This window comes from Engystomops pustulosus, chromosome 7 (assembly GCF_040894005.1).
Source record: "Engystomops pustulosus chromosome 7, aEngPut4.maternal, whole genome shotgun sequence".
NCBI lineage: Eukaryota > Metazoa > Chordata > Amphibia > Anura > Leptodactylidae > Engystomops > Engystomops pustulosus.
The window spans coordinates 111,569,785-111,587,177 of NC_092417.1; the positions used below are offsets into that span (position 1 = coordinate 111,569,785).

Genomic DNA, 17,393 nt, shown 5'->3' on the forward strand with positions numbered 1-17,393 from the left:
TTATGTAGCCATCTCCTTCCCCAATAATTAGCATGCATTTTAATGATTATCAGTTGTAGCTAGTGAACTGGTTAAGGATATGTTCTAAGTGCTCAAATGTTTAAACATTTCACAAATGGAAAGTACCTACCTGGATATGTTCCATATAAATTATTGATCAATGTAGTGTTTGCCCAGGTAAAGAAATCTTGGTAGCTACATACTTTTTCAAGCCCGTCAGTGAAGCTGTTTTCGATATGCTTATTAAGGTAGTATGAGTTTGGATCTCTCTGTCCATACGCAACTAGAAGAAGCATCCATAAAAATCCCAAGTATGCTACAAGACAGAAGCCACGATGTATGGATCATTCTTTACACATTAGAAAATAAATGAGCAATATATTATATTATAATACATTTTATTTTTAGGGTCAAATTAGCCCAAGGAAGGCCTAACATGAGTGATGTTGTCCAAGTGCTGCCCAAATGTGAACAGCATTTGTATTTCTGCAAGGTCCATAAAATGAATGGGTCTGTGGAAAAAGGATCACTTGGATACACAAGCAGCAAGGAAAATTGTAGGATAAAGCTTAAATGATCTTCCCTTGTGAGGTTTTTGATTGAGTGAAAGCTTTTAGCAACTGCTTTGGCTATTTTAGAGACATCATATGAAAGGACCGTTTTTGTTATCTTATGTGATCCCTGGAAAGGTGGATGGTTCATTCTGCCGCTGAGTATTAGGCCTCTTGCCCACAAGTGAGTTTGATGCTTGCAACTCGCATCAAACTCAGTTTAGTTCTGATTTATGAGCCTTTGTTTCAATTAGTACCCAATGCGAGTTGCACACATCAAACTCGGTTGTGGATGAGAGGCCTTAGTCTCAGCTGAGGCTGCTCAGCTTAGTCTAAGTGATAAAGGGGCAAGCCAGTCAGCTACATGGGCGTCATCCAGGATCTGGCTAATTCTCAGTTCACAGGGCTGGTTATAATTTCTCCTCTTATCTGAAGTACTTACTGTCTGTTTTGCTGGACCTGAAACCCTGAACATGTACCTGAGATTACCATGAAACTCTGCCTGAACTGTAACCTGTATCTGACCGTGTATCCTCACCTGAAATCTTGTACCCTGTCTGATCTGGAAACTTGTATCCTGCCTAATCTGGAACCCTACCTGATCCCAAATCTTGTAGTATTGCTGAACATGGACCCTGTGCCCTGATCCCGTCCCCCGTTCCTTGATACTATTTCTTTGTATATTTCTCTGACCATGACACACATTTGGCGATTTTTTCCCTGACTAGAAGGAGTAATAAAGTAACTTTTATTCATATTTAGTACCTAATATTCTGGAAGGCACTGCAATAATAGCTTACCTAGTATTTCACGTATTAAAGCAAACACCTTTTGCTCCTTTATATAGTTATTTTTCATTCTGGAGACATCGGTAGGAGGAGGAGGCTGGTATATATAACTGTCTCTGGGAGATTCTAATAAAAGGTCTGTATCTCCTATGGGAACAGAAATTACTTAAGTGAATACATTTATATTAAAGGGGTTTGTCAATGAAAGAAGGTTCTCAAAATTTAATCCACTAGTGATTTTAACACAATAAAGATCATTTTAACCCTCTAACTTTGCAATTTTACTTTTTGTAGTTTTGTTGCTGTTTTAGCTCCTAACACTCAGTGATGGTAAGTGTAAGATTCCAGAGTGTGTCTCTAATCAGACACTTTATGATTCCTCTGTGCTAAGAGATACTGTGCACTGAATATGTGCTTAGATTATCAGGGTACAGGTTTATCTACACGTATTTAGCTCCTAAACATTCTACTAGTATCTGACACAGAAAAAGAAACAAGAGACAGATCAGAGATAAGTGATGATGAAATACATGAGATGGATATAAAACACAATCACACTGTAACCTATGCTAATCCACCGATTATACATACTGTCTGCTCTGCTATAAAGACCTTATCTTGCCTGCAGCTAGTAGAGTAAGTCTCTGAATGCTGCTTGCTGACAGAAAGTGCCTGTGTCTGAGGTCGTCTTGTAATGCAGGAAGGAGGGGCAGGAGGCAGAGAGCACTGCATTGTGCAGACAAGAGAAGCTATTTACAAGAAGAATCCAACCTTATATATGACAAGGGGTGGTAGCTTAAATTAGTTCAGTGGAGATATGTGAGAGAATGATCCAGTGTACCCCAACAGGCTCCTTTTTTAAACTAATTCTGTGATCCTGACACTAAAAAAAAATACTGACATGTTGTGAGACATTGGCCATTATCTTTGTATGGGTATATTGTAATGTACTGCAGTGTCTGCCAATAAAATAATTCACTGTTGACAAACAACATCAGCCACACATGATATGGTAATTATTTCCCATTGGTAGGACAATTGCCATAGATTTTAGCATGGCACCCAATTATTTAAAGACACATATTTGAATCACATTTTAGGGTATGTGGGTGAGATAAGGAGAACCCTAGCTAGGATTTCTTTAGTTTAAAGGGAACCTGTCAGACAGGTTAAAGAAGGCCATTACAGCTGCATGGCAAAGATGTATTTTTGACCTTTTTCTGAACACTTGCATAACAATATAATTGTGTGTTTTAACTTTCCTTGCAGCCTGACAGAATCCTGTTCTGACTCCCAGGTTTGCTTTGGTTTGTATGCATTAAAAAAATGAGTTACTTGTCTGTGCTGCTCAATCCATTCTCAGATCTCAGCCCGCACCTTTGTGCTACTGTACAGCTCCTCCCTCTCACACTGATGTCAGGCTGACCAGGCTGTGACTTCTGAGAAGGAACAGGACGGAGGAGCTGTACAAGAGCACAAAGGTGGGGGCTGAGAGCTGAGGAGTAAGTAAACAGCACAGACAAATGGTATTTTGAAAGATACATCCAAACAAAAACAAACCTGGGAACAGGATTCTGTCAGGCTGCAAGGAAGGTTAAAACACACAATGATAGAGTTATGCAAATGCTCAGCAAAGGGAAAAAGACACCTTTGCAATGCATGTGTAATGAGCTTCCTGTCTTTATTGAAAATTAGGTCCCTGGTGACAGGTTCCCTTTAAGGCAAAGAATTGGTTCACTATACTTTTACACATGCCTCTTTATAAAGGAGTGTCTCTTATTCGGGACTTTTGTCAGTGACCTTTTGTAGAGAATAGAGAGAGTAGAGAATGGATGGATGAGATTAATAACTAGTACAGTCAGTGAGCCACTAAGGGGAACATTCAAATAACTGTTTTTGTTTAGCTGTATAATCTCTCATACGTCAACCCTTTGCCACCAATTTGTGAGATATGCAACAGATTAACTTAGAATCTTAAATCATTGTTATCTCTATTCAGCTAATAATATCCGATATTAATATTGGGGGAGATTTATCACTGCTTCTATGCCAGCTTTTCATGCCTCTTGAAGTATCCAGCGCAACAAGGAGGGATGTAGCCACAATTATGATAAATCTCCTTCATTATATGTATAGTGCCCCTTCGCTTAAAAAAATACCCCCTTTCTTGGAAAAACCTCACTACCTTTGGCTGAAAGCTCTCCATTTATGGTGGTTTCTTCCTCATCTTCTGGTTCCACTTTCTTCAAAACTAGAGCAAAAAATGCTGCAAAACCAAGTACCTGTAAGATGGAGTTATAATATATTTGCATCAAAGTGTGAGTTACTACTCCATGAAATTATTTCACTAAATGTATTACAGTTAAACAAATAAAGATAATACAATGCAAAGGACATAAGAAAATTGGAAACCTATTTTATCCCTTTCTAGTATGTAATGACTCTCTACCACACCTTTAAAGGTTGCGTGATGAAGAGACTCTCAAAAAATGAGATTGCCATTGAAATGAGCCACTTGATTGAACTATCCTTGCCATAATGTAAGCCATACAACATAGTGAAGAATCCAGATACACCACTAGTAGCCAGTACAAGGAACCATCCAATGAAGACAAACCACCAGGGCAACCCCTTAGTTGTAATTTTCTTATTCTCGTCTGAAAGACTTCCAGTGGAGGAACATCTATAAAGAATAAAACAGGTCAGTTAGGAATAAACCAGATCATTACATTACCAAATTCTTTACAAATTTGTTACTACCGTATATACTCGAGTATAAGCCAAGCCGAGACCCCTAATTTTACCACAAAATACTGAGAAAACCTATTGACTCGAGTATAAGCCGAGGGTGGGAAATGCATTGGTCACAGCCTCCCCAGTATATAGCCTGCCAGACCCTGCCCCAGTGTATATAACCTGCCAGACCCTGCCCCAGTGTATACAGCCTGCCAGACCCTGCCCCAGTGTATACAGCCTGCCAGACCCTGCCCCAGTGTATACAGCCTGCCGCCGCTGACGGACAGATTGCACAGAAGATATACAGGGGTCGCCGGAAAGGTGAGTTTAGATATATTTATTTTTTTGACTCGAGTATAAGCCGAGTTTGGGGTTTTCAGCAAATTTTTTGTGCTGAAAAACTAGGCTTATTCTCGAGTATATAAGGTAATTCTTTTCTGGTCCTAGTTGTAATATAAACAACTTGATGTATATACCTTACATGTAATCTCCTATTTTGCCTGATATTTTACAAAAGCTATTTGATATGAATCTTTTGATCTCTTCAAATAATGGAGTGTAATATCTATTATCTACTAGAAACAAATAATGTGATTTAAGGATATTTTGTATAAAACATAAAGAAAGGTAAGTGAAGTCTAAAATAAATTGGCTCTCACATTTCACTAGCAGACCCTGAGGCATAGAGCTGGTTCTCCAAGATTTCCTTCATGTGCTGGACCTGTGAAACAGCTTGGATGTAACTTTGAGGATTCTTAAACTGAAGAGGTCCTAGAAGCTCCAGCTTCCTCTCTATATGCTGTAACTGTAGGTAAAGGTAACGTGTGCGATCCCCTCTTGGTTGTCTTTCTCCAAGTCCTTTTTCTGGGGTGGAACTCCTCAAATCATCTAAGAAAAACAATAGTTGACATGTCCCATAATTGCAGGGAGCTTAAGTGCAGGAGTGTGGCAATTCAGAGAGAATTAATAACTGAACTTCAACGTTAATAACTTCTCAAAGAGCTTCAGAGAGTTTCAAAGTAGATTAGAATAGTAGAGTGGGCTTTACTTGGGATGTCCACATTAAATTAAGGGCTCATTCACACATCCAATTTTTTTTCACTTCTTCAGTGCTTCAATGATTTTGTATATTTTGTATATTTTCTTTTGGTGCAAATGATGGATTTGCGCCAAAACAAAAAAACAGCCTAAAATGCCTTCCATCACATTTAGAAAGGGTTTTAGACAATTTCTTTTTTCCTGACTTGTCTGACAATTGGGGTGTAGCCTCATGAAAGGAGTGTGGTTTTGGAGAAGGGCATCATATGGAAATTAGTCCATATGCCAAAAAATTAAGGAGGGTGTGCACAGTTTAGACCTGCTAAAAGCAGATCTAAAAGTAGTACTCCACAGTCTTAGACTGCGACAGATTCATGATCACAATTATGAATATGGTGCAGCACAAGATAGTGGTGACCAGGATTGACCCACCATTGTGTAAGCAAGATTTTAAAAATTGGGGACTGTTGTTTATTCTTTGACTGAGCATCTGGACAACTCTACTAAGGCGAAACCTACGAGCACTTTTAACAATTTACCATGCAGGTCTACAGAGCCTAGGCTGAGGATCAATGATCTCTCCTTCTTATTGTCATCATAAAACTCTTGACCACTTCTGCTCTGCCTCAGGATGATGTCTTCTACGACAGATAAAAGTGTATTGATATCAGATGAATTTCCAACATCTATACTGGGTAATGGAACCTTCTGTGCCTTAAAGAGGGAGTTAGCAATTCTTCTGATGTCCTATGAAGCACAGAAATAAAAGCAAGTTTAAAAGTATTGCTCTTTTTTGTATGTATTATGTAACAGAAGTAAATTTGGAAAAATAAACAATGAAGATTTAAGAACACAGGAAAAACAAGTAAAACATCAACATTATGGGAATGACTGTACCTTCAAAATAGACTCTGGAGTAAGTGCTGAGCTTGAAACAATTGGTGACGGAGATTTCTTTTCCATGCAAGATGTACATTCTTTTCCAGCTTTTTGTGGAGGCTCTTTTGTTTGCTTAGGTCGGACATTTCTGAATATCTGAACTATTAGAAGGTTGATGGGGAACATAAGCAAGGAGCTCTCAAATCCAATCATCACCTCCTGCCAGGTGAATTCAATCTTACCTAGGATCATAAAGAACAATTATTCATTTAATAAAATAAAGGCGAAAACTTGTATCCTATAAACACTGTCTGAGGGATTAGAACTGTCCTAAAGTTATGATGTTATGATGCATTTAACACCATTTCTTAGCTGGCCCACACGGCATGCACATTCTATTTTGATAATATTTAAAGGACCAGTGCACATCCCTACCATTTGAGACCTAGTCAACCATCTAAAACCAATTTTATAAAGAATACAGGATTGTGCCTCAACACTATCGACAATAGGGGGAATTAATCTTTGTAGTTTTGCCCATTTTCAGACATTTTCATGTCAGTAAATTGTTGTGACAACTCCCTACCATCACCACTTTTCAAATCTGATATGCTCCTTATTCGTCACAAGAACCCTGATGTTAAAATCTGAAGGGACAGAGATTACTGACAGCAGTAGCAGCAGCGGGTTGTAAAAGCATCCTCCAAACATGGCTCAGCCCCACAGCTCCCACTTTCAGAATGTTTGTAGACAAGCTCACGTATATAATGAGGGTCATTTACTAAGGGCCCGTTTCGCGTTTTCCTGACGTGTTACCCGAATATTTCCGGTTTGCACCAATTTCCCCTGAATTGTCCAGGGATTTTGGCGCACGCGATCGGATTGTGGCGCATCGGCGCTCGCATGCACGTGACGGAAATCAGGGGCGTGGCCGAACGAAAACCCGACGGATTCGGAAAAAACGCCGCATTTAAAAAAAAAATCTGCCACAGAGCTTGCACTTACCTTCACTCAGCCCGGCCAGGTGAACTCCAGCGCGTTCCGATGCTTTTCAGCGCAGCAGCGCCACCTGGTGGACGGCGGAGGAACTACCTTAATGAATCCCGGCTGGACCCGAATCCAGCGCAGAGAAAGCGCCACTGGATCGCGAATGGACCGGGTAAGTAAATCTGCCCCAATGTGTATGGACTGGAAAGTTTTATCAGTGTGCTGTCACCAGAGATGAGGCAAGACCAGAGATGAACACCTCCTCCCCTTTTTCTTTCCCCCCCCCCCCTCTTCCCTATGGGTCCTAGACCCAACATTTGTATTGAGGACCCTATGTTGGGATTTTTTTGTTTCATAAAACTTGAAAATTATTTAATAAATGCAGTTTTAAAAAAATAAAAATCTGAAGGGACAATTCAAAAAGTACCAAAAGTTCCAAATACTGTGGAAAAACCACTCTAGTCCCCTCCTAGAGTAGGAAATACTTAAGAATCAGTTAAGCAAAAATTAGCTACTTTGTTTTTCAGACCTTAAAGGAAACCTACCACTTAAAAGTGGTAGGCTTAGACACATATACATGGCACCAGCTCAGGGTGAGCTGGTGCCAGAGCATATTTTTGTTAGGGGAACAAAGCCCCTATCGCCGTTTTATAAGTTATATTAACTTATAACTCGGCGCACCGCACTTGGGCACGGCGCACCATGCGCGTGCCCGTGCGTGCGCCGGATTCTAAAGTGCTGGAGAGCCGGTGACGTCACCGAGGGCGCCGTGCCCAAGTGCGGTGCGCCGAGTTATAAGTTAATATAACTTATAAAACGGCGATAGGGGCTTTGTTCCTCTAACAAAAATATGCTCTGGCACCAGCTCACCCTGAGCTGGTGCCATGTATATGTGTCTAAACCTACCACTTTTAAGTGGTAGGTTTCCTTTAAGACTTATATGCCAGATTTATTAAGGCCCACAAATCCTGCTCAATGATAAATCTACCCCACGGTGTTGTCTGCTTCTGGCGAAGGAGCATATAACGTATATACTCGTGTATAAGCCAGGTTTTTCAGCACAAAAAATGTGCTGCAAAACGTCCCCTCAGCTTATACACGAGTCAATACACCAATATATATACTTAAAAAATTCTTTAAAAATAATAAACTTATATACTCACCCTCCGGCCCTGATGCGCAGCGCTGCTCCCCCGATGTCAGCGCGGCTCGTCTTCTGGCTTCCGCGCCTGTCTTCTTTGTTCTCTAACATCGTGCTGGGCGCCACCATGTTTTTCTCCCGGGCGGCAGCAGCGGTGCGTCATACTATGCGGCTGCCGGCCAGGAGATAGCAATGACGGCGCCCAGCACGATGTTAGAGAAGAAAAAAGACAGGCGCGGAAGCCAGAAGATGAGCCGCGCTGACATCGGGGGAGCAGCGCTGCACATCGGGGCCACAGGAGGGTGAGTATATACTTTTTTTTTTAATGCTGGGCTGGCTGTATACTACTGGGGGCAGGCTGGGGCAGGCTATATACTACTGGGGGCAGGCTGAGGTGGCTGTATATTACTGGGGCAGGCTGGGCTGGCTATATACTACTGGGGGCAGGCTGTATACTACTGGGGGCAGGCTGTATACTATTGGGGGCAGGCTGAGGTGGCTGTATACTACTGGGGGCAGGCTGGGCAGGCTGTATACTACTCGGGGCAGGCTGTGCTGGCTGTATACTACTGGGGGCAGGCTGTATACTATTGGGGGCAGGCTGTATACTACTGGGGGTAAGCTGGTCTGGCTGTATACTACTGGGGGCAGGCTGTGCTGGCTGTATACTACTGGGGGCAGGCTGGTCTGGCTGTATACTACTGGGGGAAAGCTGGGCTGGCTGTATACTACTGAGGGCAGGCTGTATACTATAGGGGGCTGGCGGGCTATATACTGGGGGGTCTGTGACCAATGCATTTCCCACCCTCAGCTGATACTCGAGTCAATAGGTTTTCCCAGTTTTTGGTGGTAAAATTAGGGGTCTCGGCTTATACTCGGGTCGGCTTATACTCGAGTATATACTTGTTTCTTATAGATTGTCTGTGGTTGACCTTTGGGCCGCTTTCTGACATTATGGGGCACATTTACTATGTGGGAAACTACATTAAAAGTGCTCTGCCCATGGATTAGTGCACTGGCCCGAAAGAGTTCACCAACTTTTTTGTGGTGCACCTTTAACATAGGGTGGGCAACATACTTTGCAGGTTAACATCCGTGATTGGTGCAAGCACTGACCGCGGGTGTTAGCAAAGGGTCTTTGCTGCAATATGCAAATGTGTAAATGTGTCCCTATATGGGTGCTGCCTGCTCTGACCTGTTGCCTGGATCCCCATTTATAGATAAATTCTGCATGTGCAGACCTCATCATGTACTTATACTACTCTTTTAATCCACCGAGGTCAGGTAACAACAAAGTGAATTGGTGATTTCCCTGTAGCAAAAGGGTGTAAACATGAAAACCTGTCTGTTTAAATAGTCGATGCCGCATCACAATTTTTTATGTCACAAGCAATACCAGTCTGAAGATCAAGTTACTTCTGCTTCATTAAAATCATGGATACATCAATTTTTTGCAGAATAGGACTAATTTTATAGACTATCCAGATGGTAATCTTGGTTGCATAGAGTATTCCACTTTACCTCAATTAGGCTGAGTTGCATGACCAGAAAGAAACCTTTTCAGAAAGAGAGGAGCCATGTTTCTCTGAACCTTTACAACAGGCTTAAGTGAATGAGTCAAAACAATTAGAACTTGAATTTGTGTAAAAACTAAGAAAATATGCAAATACATTTTTCAGGATGGGATAAGCAAAACACTTTTGACATCAAGCATGACCTAAAGGAAGCCTTATGACATGATGCGGGATTAAAGCCAAACCATCCCATCCCATCCTGGAAAATGTATTTGCATATCTTCCCAGAATCTCCTAGTAGAGCGTCCATGGCTATAAGTCTCCATAGGCCTACATGGCGGCATTAATTAGTAGTCTCTATAAGGAGAACTCTTACTTCCCTACCCTTGTAAAAACTAAAGAAGACAACAAAACCTTATCATAGAAGCAATTTAGTAAAAGTTAATATTTTCACAGTTACAGAGTAAGGTTAAAAAGAGACAGAGGTCCATTATATCCAGGCAGCAATCCAAAGGAAGACAAAAAAAGGCCCCTAAAAGCAGAGCACAGATCACGCCCGGCGCCAGCACCCGTAAGTGCCGGGGCCACAGGGTGCTGAGGGGTCCACTCTGGCCCCCGGATCAATTGTACCAGTGTCGCTTTAAGACGCTGGTACAAATGATCACCTTCCGGCTTGATTACTTTTCTGGTTCTATGCTGCACTTGTCGGGAGTGCAGCATAGAAGGAGAATCCAAAACTCACCTTTCCTCGCACCCCCGAAGCGGTGCTCTGTGATGTATGCACCGGCTCTGAAGCCGGCACACATCATGACGTCATCAGATCACGTGTGTCGGCTCCAGGCACGTGCCGAAGAAAGAAGGCGGCTGCAGAGACTGCTTCGGAGGAATGAGGAAATGTGAGGTTTTTTTCTTTCCCGGAGGGGGGGGCAGTGTAGCTGGAAGGGGAGGGGTGGCAGTGTAACTGGAGGGGGAGGGGGGTCAGTGTAGTTGGAGAGGAAGGGGTGCAGTGTAGCTGGAGGGGGAGTGGGGCAGTGTGGCTAGGCTGGGTAGGGGGGCAGTGTGGCTACTGGAGGGCAACCCACGAAGGTGCCCCCTAAGGCTCTGTCGCCCTGGGGCACACATAACCCAAATTTACATTTTTCAAAAAAGGCATCAAGGCCCCTCTTAAACTTACAATGTAACATCCATCACCACATCCTGTCCCAGTTAGCCAGGTAATATTGAAGAAACAATTAAGAAACAGTGGAATTATTCAGATGCAAGGCAAAGGCATTTTCTGAAATGAATTAAGCCAACTAATAGAAGGTTAAAGAGTCCTACACTTCATTTATTGTGGTAAATCTGACACCGTTCAAAGGTTATCAGCAGTTTTGATAAACTCCCATTAAGACTGCCTTAGATATAAGGTTAACACTCATAAAACACAAGTGTTTAATTAAAGATTAAATACTTAGGTATTGGGCTCAATTATGTTTCTTTAATGGAGAGAATTAATAGAGATGGATGGAACTACCACTATCTCTGTTTGGAAGAAAAAGTTTGATAAAAAAGGTTGATGTATATTATGCAATATCTTCCTCTTTTATTAAAGCATGTGGATATTAGAAAAATAAATAGTCTTTTCCAGAAATTTTTATGGAAAAAAAAGAAAGCAAGAATGCAGAAACCACTAGAGGAGGGTGGGCTTTCCCCCTAATGTAAGGGAAGATGAAAAGTCACGGGCGGCAGCAAGTGCACAGGCGCGGGGACAGTAACGCCCCGCGCCGGCCCACTCCCGGCTGGCCGCGCCCTCCGCTCGGCCGGCCGCGCCCCCCCCCTTCACGCCGGATTGGGCCAAATAATCTCAAGTGCTAGCAATAATCTAGCATTTGCTAGCACAGAGGTGCTGATAAATATGCCCCCATATCTCTGAAACTGTTTATACATGAGAACATAACCAATATAACCAAAAGTTCCATATTATTGAGAGATACAAGAGGGGTATGGAAAATAGAATGCAGAAGGTTTGGTTTGCCAGTTGAGAGATCGGATTTCCTATCTATACATGAAATATTGGAGAAGAAGAAATGGAAGGGCCCAATGAATTGGACAGAGGAATGGGAGGAGAAAGGAATATCTAGACTATCATATTTGTATGACCAAGAAAAAAGGAAACTAAAAACCTTCCACTAATTAAAAGCAGAGTATGAAATAGCAGATTCGCACTTCTTGCATTACCTTCAGATAGGGGGGGTATTGGGAAAAGGGGAAGATATGCGGTGATTAGGGAACGAAGGTCAGAAACAATTTTTGAAAATTTTAAATGGGAGAAATGGGAACCCTTCTATAGCAGGAATTAGGAAAGGTATTAGACAGCAGAAAGAATATGTTTCAGGGAAAGACAGCAAAGAAATGGAAGGAAGAGATTGGCACTGAGTTAACTAAAGCAGCGGTAGGGAGGAGAATATTAAAGGGATGGAGGGACACACAAAAGGTTACGATATCTGAGATATTGAGAGAAATGCAGTGGAAAGTAGGAATTAGGGCATACTGGGCCTTCAACAAACCTTTTCAGAGTGGATTCTTGAATTACAGGAATGAATGCCGAAATGCGGAAAAAGTAAGGCAGACCTCACACACTGCTTGTGGCACTGTCAAGCAATAAAAAATCTATAGGAATCGGCATCTCAGTAAATAGAGTTTGTACTAGGTGAAAGTGTGGAGATGGATGTGTGGAGGGGCATTTTCCAGTTTTATAAAGGAAAGATCAATAGAGAGCTTGGGGATTTACTGATTATGGCGGTTAAAAAGATTTTGTTGACAGTATGGCTCTCCAAACATCTACCAACACTGTTACAGGTGAGGAGAAAATGAAAAGAATTTCTGTACTTCCAGTGGGTCGAAAGGAATTATGAATATAAAAAAGACAAGCCAATAAAATGGAAGCTCGTTTGGTTTCCTATAGTCAATAGGATTTTTTCCAGGAGTGAAATTGAAGCATTGTATGGAGAGGTATGACCCAAAATATCAGTTATGGAGGAAGCCAGTTGCAACCAGTGGGAGGAGGGAGGGAGGAAGGGTTTGGGGAAATATAAGATTAATACAGTTGATATATGTACAGATGTCTGTGAAGGTTAAAGTATACTTGATAAATCAAATCGGACACCCATGGTGGGGTCAATTTGAAATGTTAATGTATTTTTTTATATCTAAAAGAAAACTCAATAAAGAATAATTTAAAAAAAGACTACCTAGGCTTACTGTTTCTTGTCTATACAATATAAATCATCATAGAAACATTTTCATCGACCTAAATTCACTTACATGAATTATTTATTTTTGTATTGGACACAGAGAGTGCCAGCAGAAAAATATTTTTGACTCATATTTACAGCTAAATATGGTATTTAACTACTGACTAATGACCTAGAGAGGACATGATGCACAAAACTAAAAAATGGCATATAAATTGTATGAAAGTGGCAAACAACGAAGTTGTTCTAATATACTTCTTATGTAGCCATATTTCTGATAATGGGCCAAAAGCGAGGAGGCCAGTGAAAGAGGAGGTGTGCATAATTAGAATTTGACGGACTGCTGAATGTAAGCTATGGCGTGGAGGTAGTGTCTGAGCTTCATTTGATCATATCATCTAAAGATTTTTTGACAAAAGCAACGGTTTTTGTGCGTAACCATGATATGTTCCAGGATCATTAGCACAGAGCTCGCCAGTAATAATAATAATCTTTATTTATATAGCGCCATCAAATTCCGTAGCGCTTTACAAATCCCAGAAAGTACCTTTAGCTAAAAAAACCCCATAGTATCGGTGATAGATTTCGTTTAAGTGTTGATCTACAGGAAAGCAAAGTATCTCAAGTATGATGGCAATAATGGTGAGAAAAAATCCTTTCTGATTTGAATATGGCAGTCAGAAAAAAAAATAATGCAGTGATATTTTCCTTTATAGAAGGGCATCCAGGCCACTTTTGAACTCTTCCAGTGTTTCAACCACAATTGGAGATATTCATTAGTAGTGTTGAAGGGTCTGTTATTTTGAAGCTCAAATTGTGCGGTAATCTAAACTGCAATATAAGATCAGTAAGGACTTACTAAATTGGTGCATGACTGAAAAGGGTCTAAACTGACTCCACATTCATGAAAGTGAAATAGAACTTGATAGACCAGCTTTTGGCTTGTCTAATTGTGCATCAAAAATGGTGCCAATAGAAGTGTTGGGATCCTAGAAGCGCAGGAAAAGTGTCAGGATACCCAAGCTGCACATAAATTGTGCGACCAAAAAAAAAAAAGTTGGGAGTGTCGAAAAAGTAGCAATATTGTGGCGCCAACCCATTATAAAAATGGTGCACTGAGCATCAATCAAGTATTCCTTTCAAGTATTTGTCTATTCCTAGATCCCCTACCTATAAATGCCTTCTAACCACAAGTTTGATAAACTGTCTTTATGTTCTGATCCATATATTGTCCTAATTACCTTGGCTGCTCTCCTTTGCACCCTCTCAAGTTTACATGTCCTTTCCATGCAGTACCTCCAAAAGCGGTACATAGTACTCCATATGTGGTCTGAACATTGCTTTATAATAATAATAAAACTTTATTTATATACCGCCCTCATATTCTGCAGCATTACGTCCTTATCATTATTATAAATGTCTATCTTAATACATTTGCCTAAGCAGTTGCTGCCTGGCTCTAACTGCTAAAATTATAATAACTGCCCATCAATACCCCCCTTCTTTTTCTGCAGTAGTTGCAACACACAGCATTATACCATAGAATACATAACTTGTTCTCTTTGTTTCCTCTGCCCTTGTGCACACCTTTGCATTTGCATAGATAAAACTTAATTTGTTATTTCTCCGATGCCTCCAGTTTTAACAAATCCATCTGTGATAATATACTATCCTCCGAGTCCTATGTGTCATACATAAATATTGAAATTCTACTCTGTAAATCCTCTATGGGACCATTAATATAACAGCATGCATTTTTGTCAATGGTGTTGATCAGGCAGTTACTTGCCAGATACAGTACAATGATTACCTAGGTCCATCTTTTGTTCAGCAGGGTCTGTTGGCACCCCCCAAAACATAATACTAGTCAGCATCGTGCAGAGTAGTAGGGAGAAACAGCAGGATACTCTCTGTACTCGGGTAAAAGGGCTTCTGGGAGAGCGACTAAATACAGAGTACCAGATATGTCCATCCCGAAATCCTTTGGAAGTCTTCATGAAGAATAGATTGCTGAAAGCAAACATAAAGAAAAATGTAAAAGACAGAAGCTTTCCCTAACACAATATAATAGTAGTCATTTATCTAGTCCCTTAACGCCGGTTAAGGCTATATAACAAAAGCTCCATAAGGGTGGAGGTCTACTGTATTATTCAACAAGATAAGCCGGAGAAGAGGACGCTGGAGGTGAGTACTAAGTTTATTATGAAAGGGGATGTGCTGGACATTTTAATTAAAGGGGGCATTGCTGGAGATTTCTTTTTAAAAGGGGGGGGGGGGCTCTGCTGGACATTTTATTAAAGAGTAGTTGCTGCATTTTTCACCCTAGTCTTATACTTGAGTCAATAAGTTTTCCCAGATTTTTTGGCCAAAATAGGTACCTCAGCTTATATTCGGGTTGGCTAATACGGTATGTATATATGGTATGTCTTTGTATACAGAAAAATTGTAAAAAATTACAGCTTTGGAAAGTAAGGAATGAAAAACCAAAAAATAAAAAAGTCTCTTGGTGTTAATGGGTTAAGCATAATCCATAGTTCTAAATCTACTAAAAAGTAACCCTTAGTTATTCCTAATGTTCATTTTCATTGTCCAGTGTTACCTAAACTGTTTCATATCATCTTCTGTGGCGACACTGAATTCCTTATCCAACACACAATCTCCAACCTCAATGGAAAGCCAAGAGTTACAAAGGAAGTACCACTTTTGATCCAGGTCCACGTCATGCACCAACACTCTGTTCACATACCTGTGATGACAAGCAGGATGGCTCAGAAAAACAGCATTTTTTTTTTTTTAACTTTTATAAACTTTATTATAATTTATGCATAACAATACAGCATTACATTGAAATGAAAGTTGTAAAACAGGATTGTATGTATTAGAGATTATTCATATCTCCCAAGTCCCTAGTTATTCACGTGAAACAGTTCTATATACTGACAGCTTGACAAAACTGACTGTTGTCCTTAAAAGGAAAGTATCACTATTTTTTAAAAAATAAAAAACCTGAGATTCCTTACAGGATCCTACCCCCCCCCCCTCCCAGTTACCACATTGCAGAAGTCTCCCAGTTTTTGGCACTTCCAGCTTAGGATGCCCAGAAAAGCCAACAGTGCTCAAGACAGAGAGCTGGAGGCTTTGTCTCAGCTAACACCAATTTAGTGGTAAGCTTTACAGCCGTTTTATGGCCATCAACAGCTGTATGAAATAAATTTACTGAGCTGTATGACAAATTTTCTACATATTCTCATCTGTGGTGATGAGTGGATCCAATGATGTGGTTTTATGCTGCATAATTACTCCAGCAGGGGGACTGGGCTTCTCTGCATTGCAAAAGTTCATATTTTCAGCAGACTGTGTGGATAGGACATATAGAAAATATGCAAATAAGTTTTCCAGTTTGGAATAAGGAAAACCACACCTCTTTTAGATACCTTGTAAGGAAGCCATCGAATTTCATGAAGCCTAATGACATGATGTGGGATTAAAGCCAAACCACTATATCTGTTCCAGAAGGAACAGTTTCCCCACTGTAGACAGCGCTGTTTTGGTGTGGCTGTGTCTCTTTAGTACATGTAAATGAACTATGAAATTACATGCACCATTTGTTTTGCCAACAAGCAGAAATATTCAGTGCAATGAGGGGAAAAGGACTCTGCGGGACACCTCAGGAGGCAGCTTATTAAGTATGTGGAACTTCTTGTTTCCCTTGACATCTGGACAGTGGTAACATTGCCAAACATATTAGTAGTATTTAGGCAGATTTTATACTAACCACGAAGGCTTATCTCCTGAGTTGTCATGCCAAAATCGTATACGATGAACTTCTCCAAGTGGCAATAAAGTTGTCAACAAGAAAACATCACACCCTCCACGCTCAAAAACAATTCCTTCTGGGTCAGACAAGTGGTGGGGTTCGCTCTCTCCATCCGAGCCATATAGTGTCATTGTTACCTACATTGAAAAGGTCCATCAATTAAATGAGTGAAACATTTATTTGATACCAAGATAAACTTAAAGTGTAATTGTCATTCTGAACAGAAAAAAACTAAAATACATAATTCTGCTCCAGGTGTCCCTGGCAATTATTCCTAAAAGTATTTTGCCTCTTTGTCCTCATTTAGTACCTCTTTTGTCCCATAGCAACCAGGGTTTCCAGGTCTCAAAAAACTACAATCAGCAAGATGGAGGGGCGGAGCCTGCCTCCTGTCACCTCATCACAAGTGCATGGTGCTGACCAGTGACACCAGAGCTATCTATCTATCTATCTATCTATCTATCTATCTATCTATCTATATCATATCTATCTATTTATCATCTATATAGCTACAGTATCTATCTATCTATCTATCCATCCAAATCTATCTATCTATCTATCTATCTATCTATTATGTACTCATATCTATCCTCTATCTAATATCTTTCTATCTCCTAGCCATCTATGTATATCCTATCTATATCATATCTATCTATCTATCTATCTATCTATCTATCTATCTATCTATCTATCTCATATCTATCTGTGT

The 17,393-nt window shown here is 40.6% G+C and overlaps 1 protein-coding gene across 2 annotated transcripts in view; it reads right to left on the reverse strand.

The window, feature by feature from the left end:
• Window positions 1–17,393, reverse strand: part of LOC140070729 (polycystin-1-like protein 2) — a 77,692-nt gene that overhangs the window by 13,691 nt on the left and 46,608 nt on the right. For both annotated transcript variants that reach the window (XM_072117571.1, XM_072117570.1), the window contains exons 26-35: window positions 16,643–16,821; window positions 15,467–15,613; window positions 14,678–14,877; window positions 6,011–6,234; window positions 5,653–5,860; window positions 4,735–4,963; window positions 3,794–4,022; window positions 3,525–3,621; window positions 1,352–1,486; window positions 131–316 (exon numbers count right to left, since the gene is read on the reverse strand). In XM_072117571.1, the coding sequence (XP_071973672.1) occupies window positions 131–316; window positions 1,352–1,486; window positions 3,525–3,621; window positions 3,794–4,022; window positions 4,735–4,963; window positions 5,653–5,860; window positions 6,011–6,234; window positions 14,678–14,877; window positions 15,467–15,613; window positions 16,643–16,821 (1,834 nt within the window). The remainder of the gene's footprint in view (window positions 1–130; window positions 317–1,351; window positions 1,487–3,524; window positions 3,622–3,793; window positions 4,023–4,734; window positions 4,964–5,652; window positions 5,861–6,010; window positions 6,235–14,677; window positions 14,878–15,466; window positions 15,614–16,642; window positions 16,822–17,393) is intronic.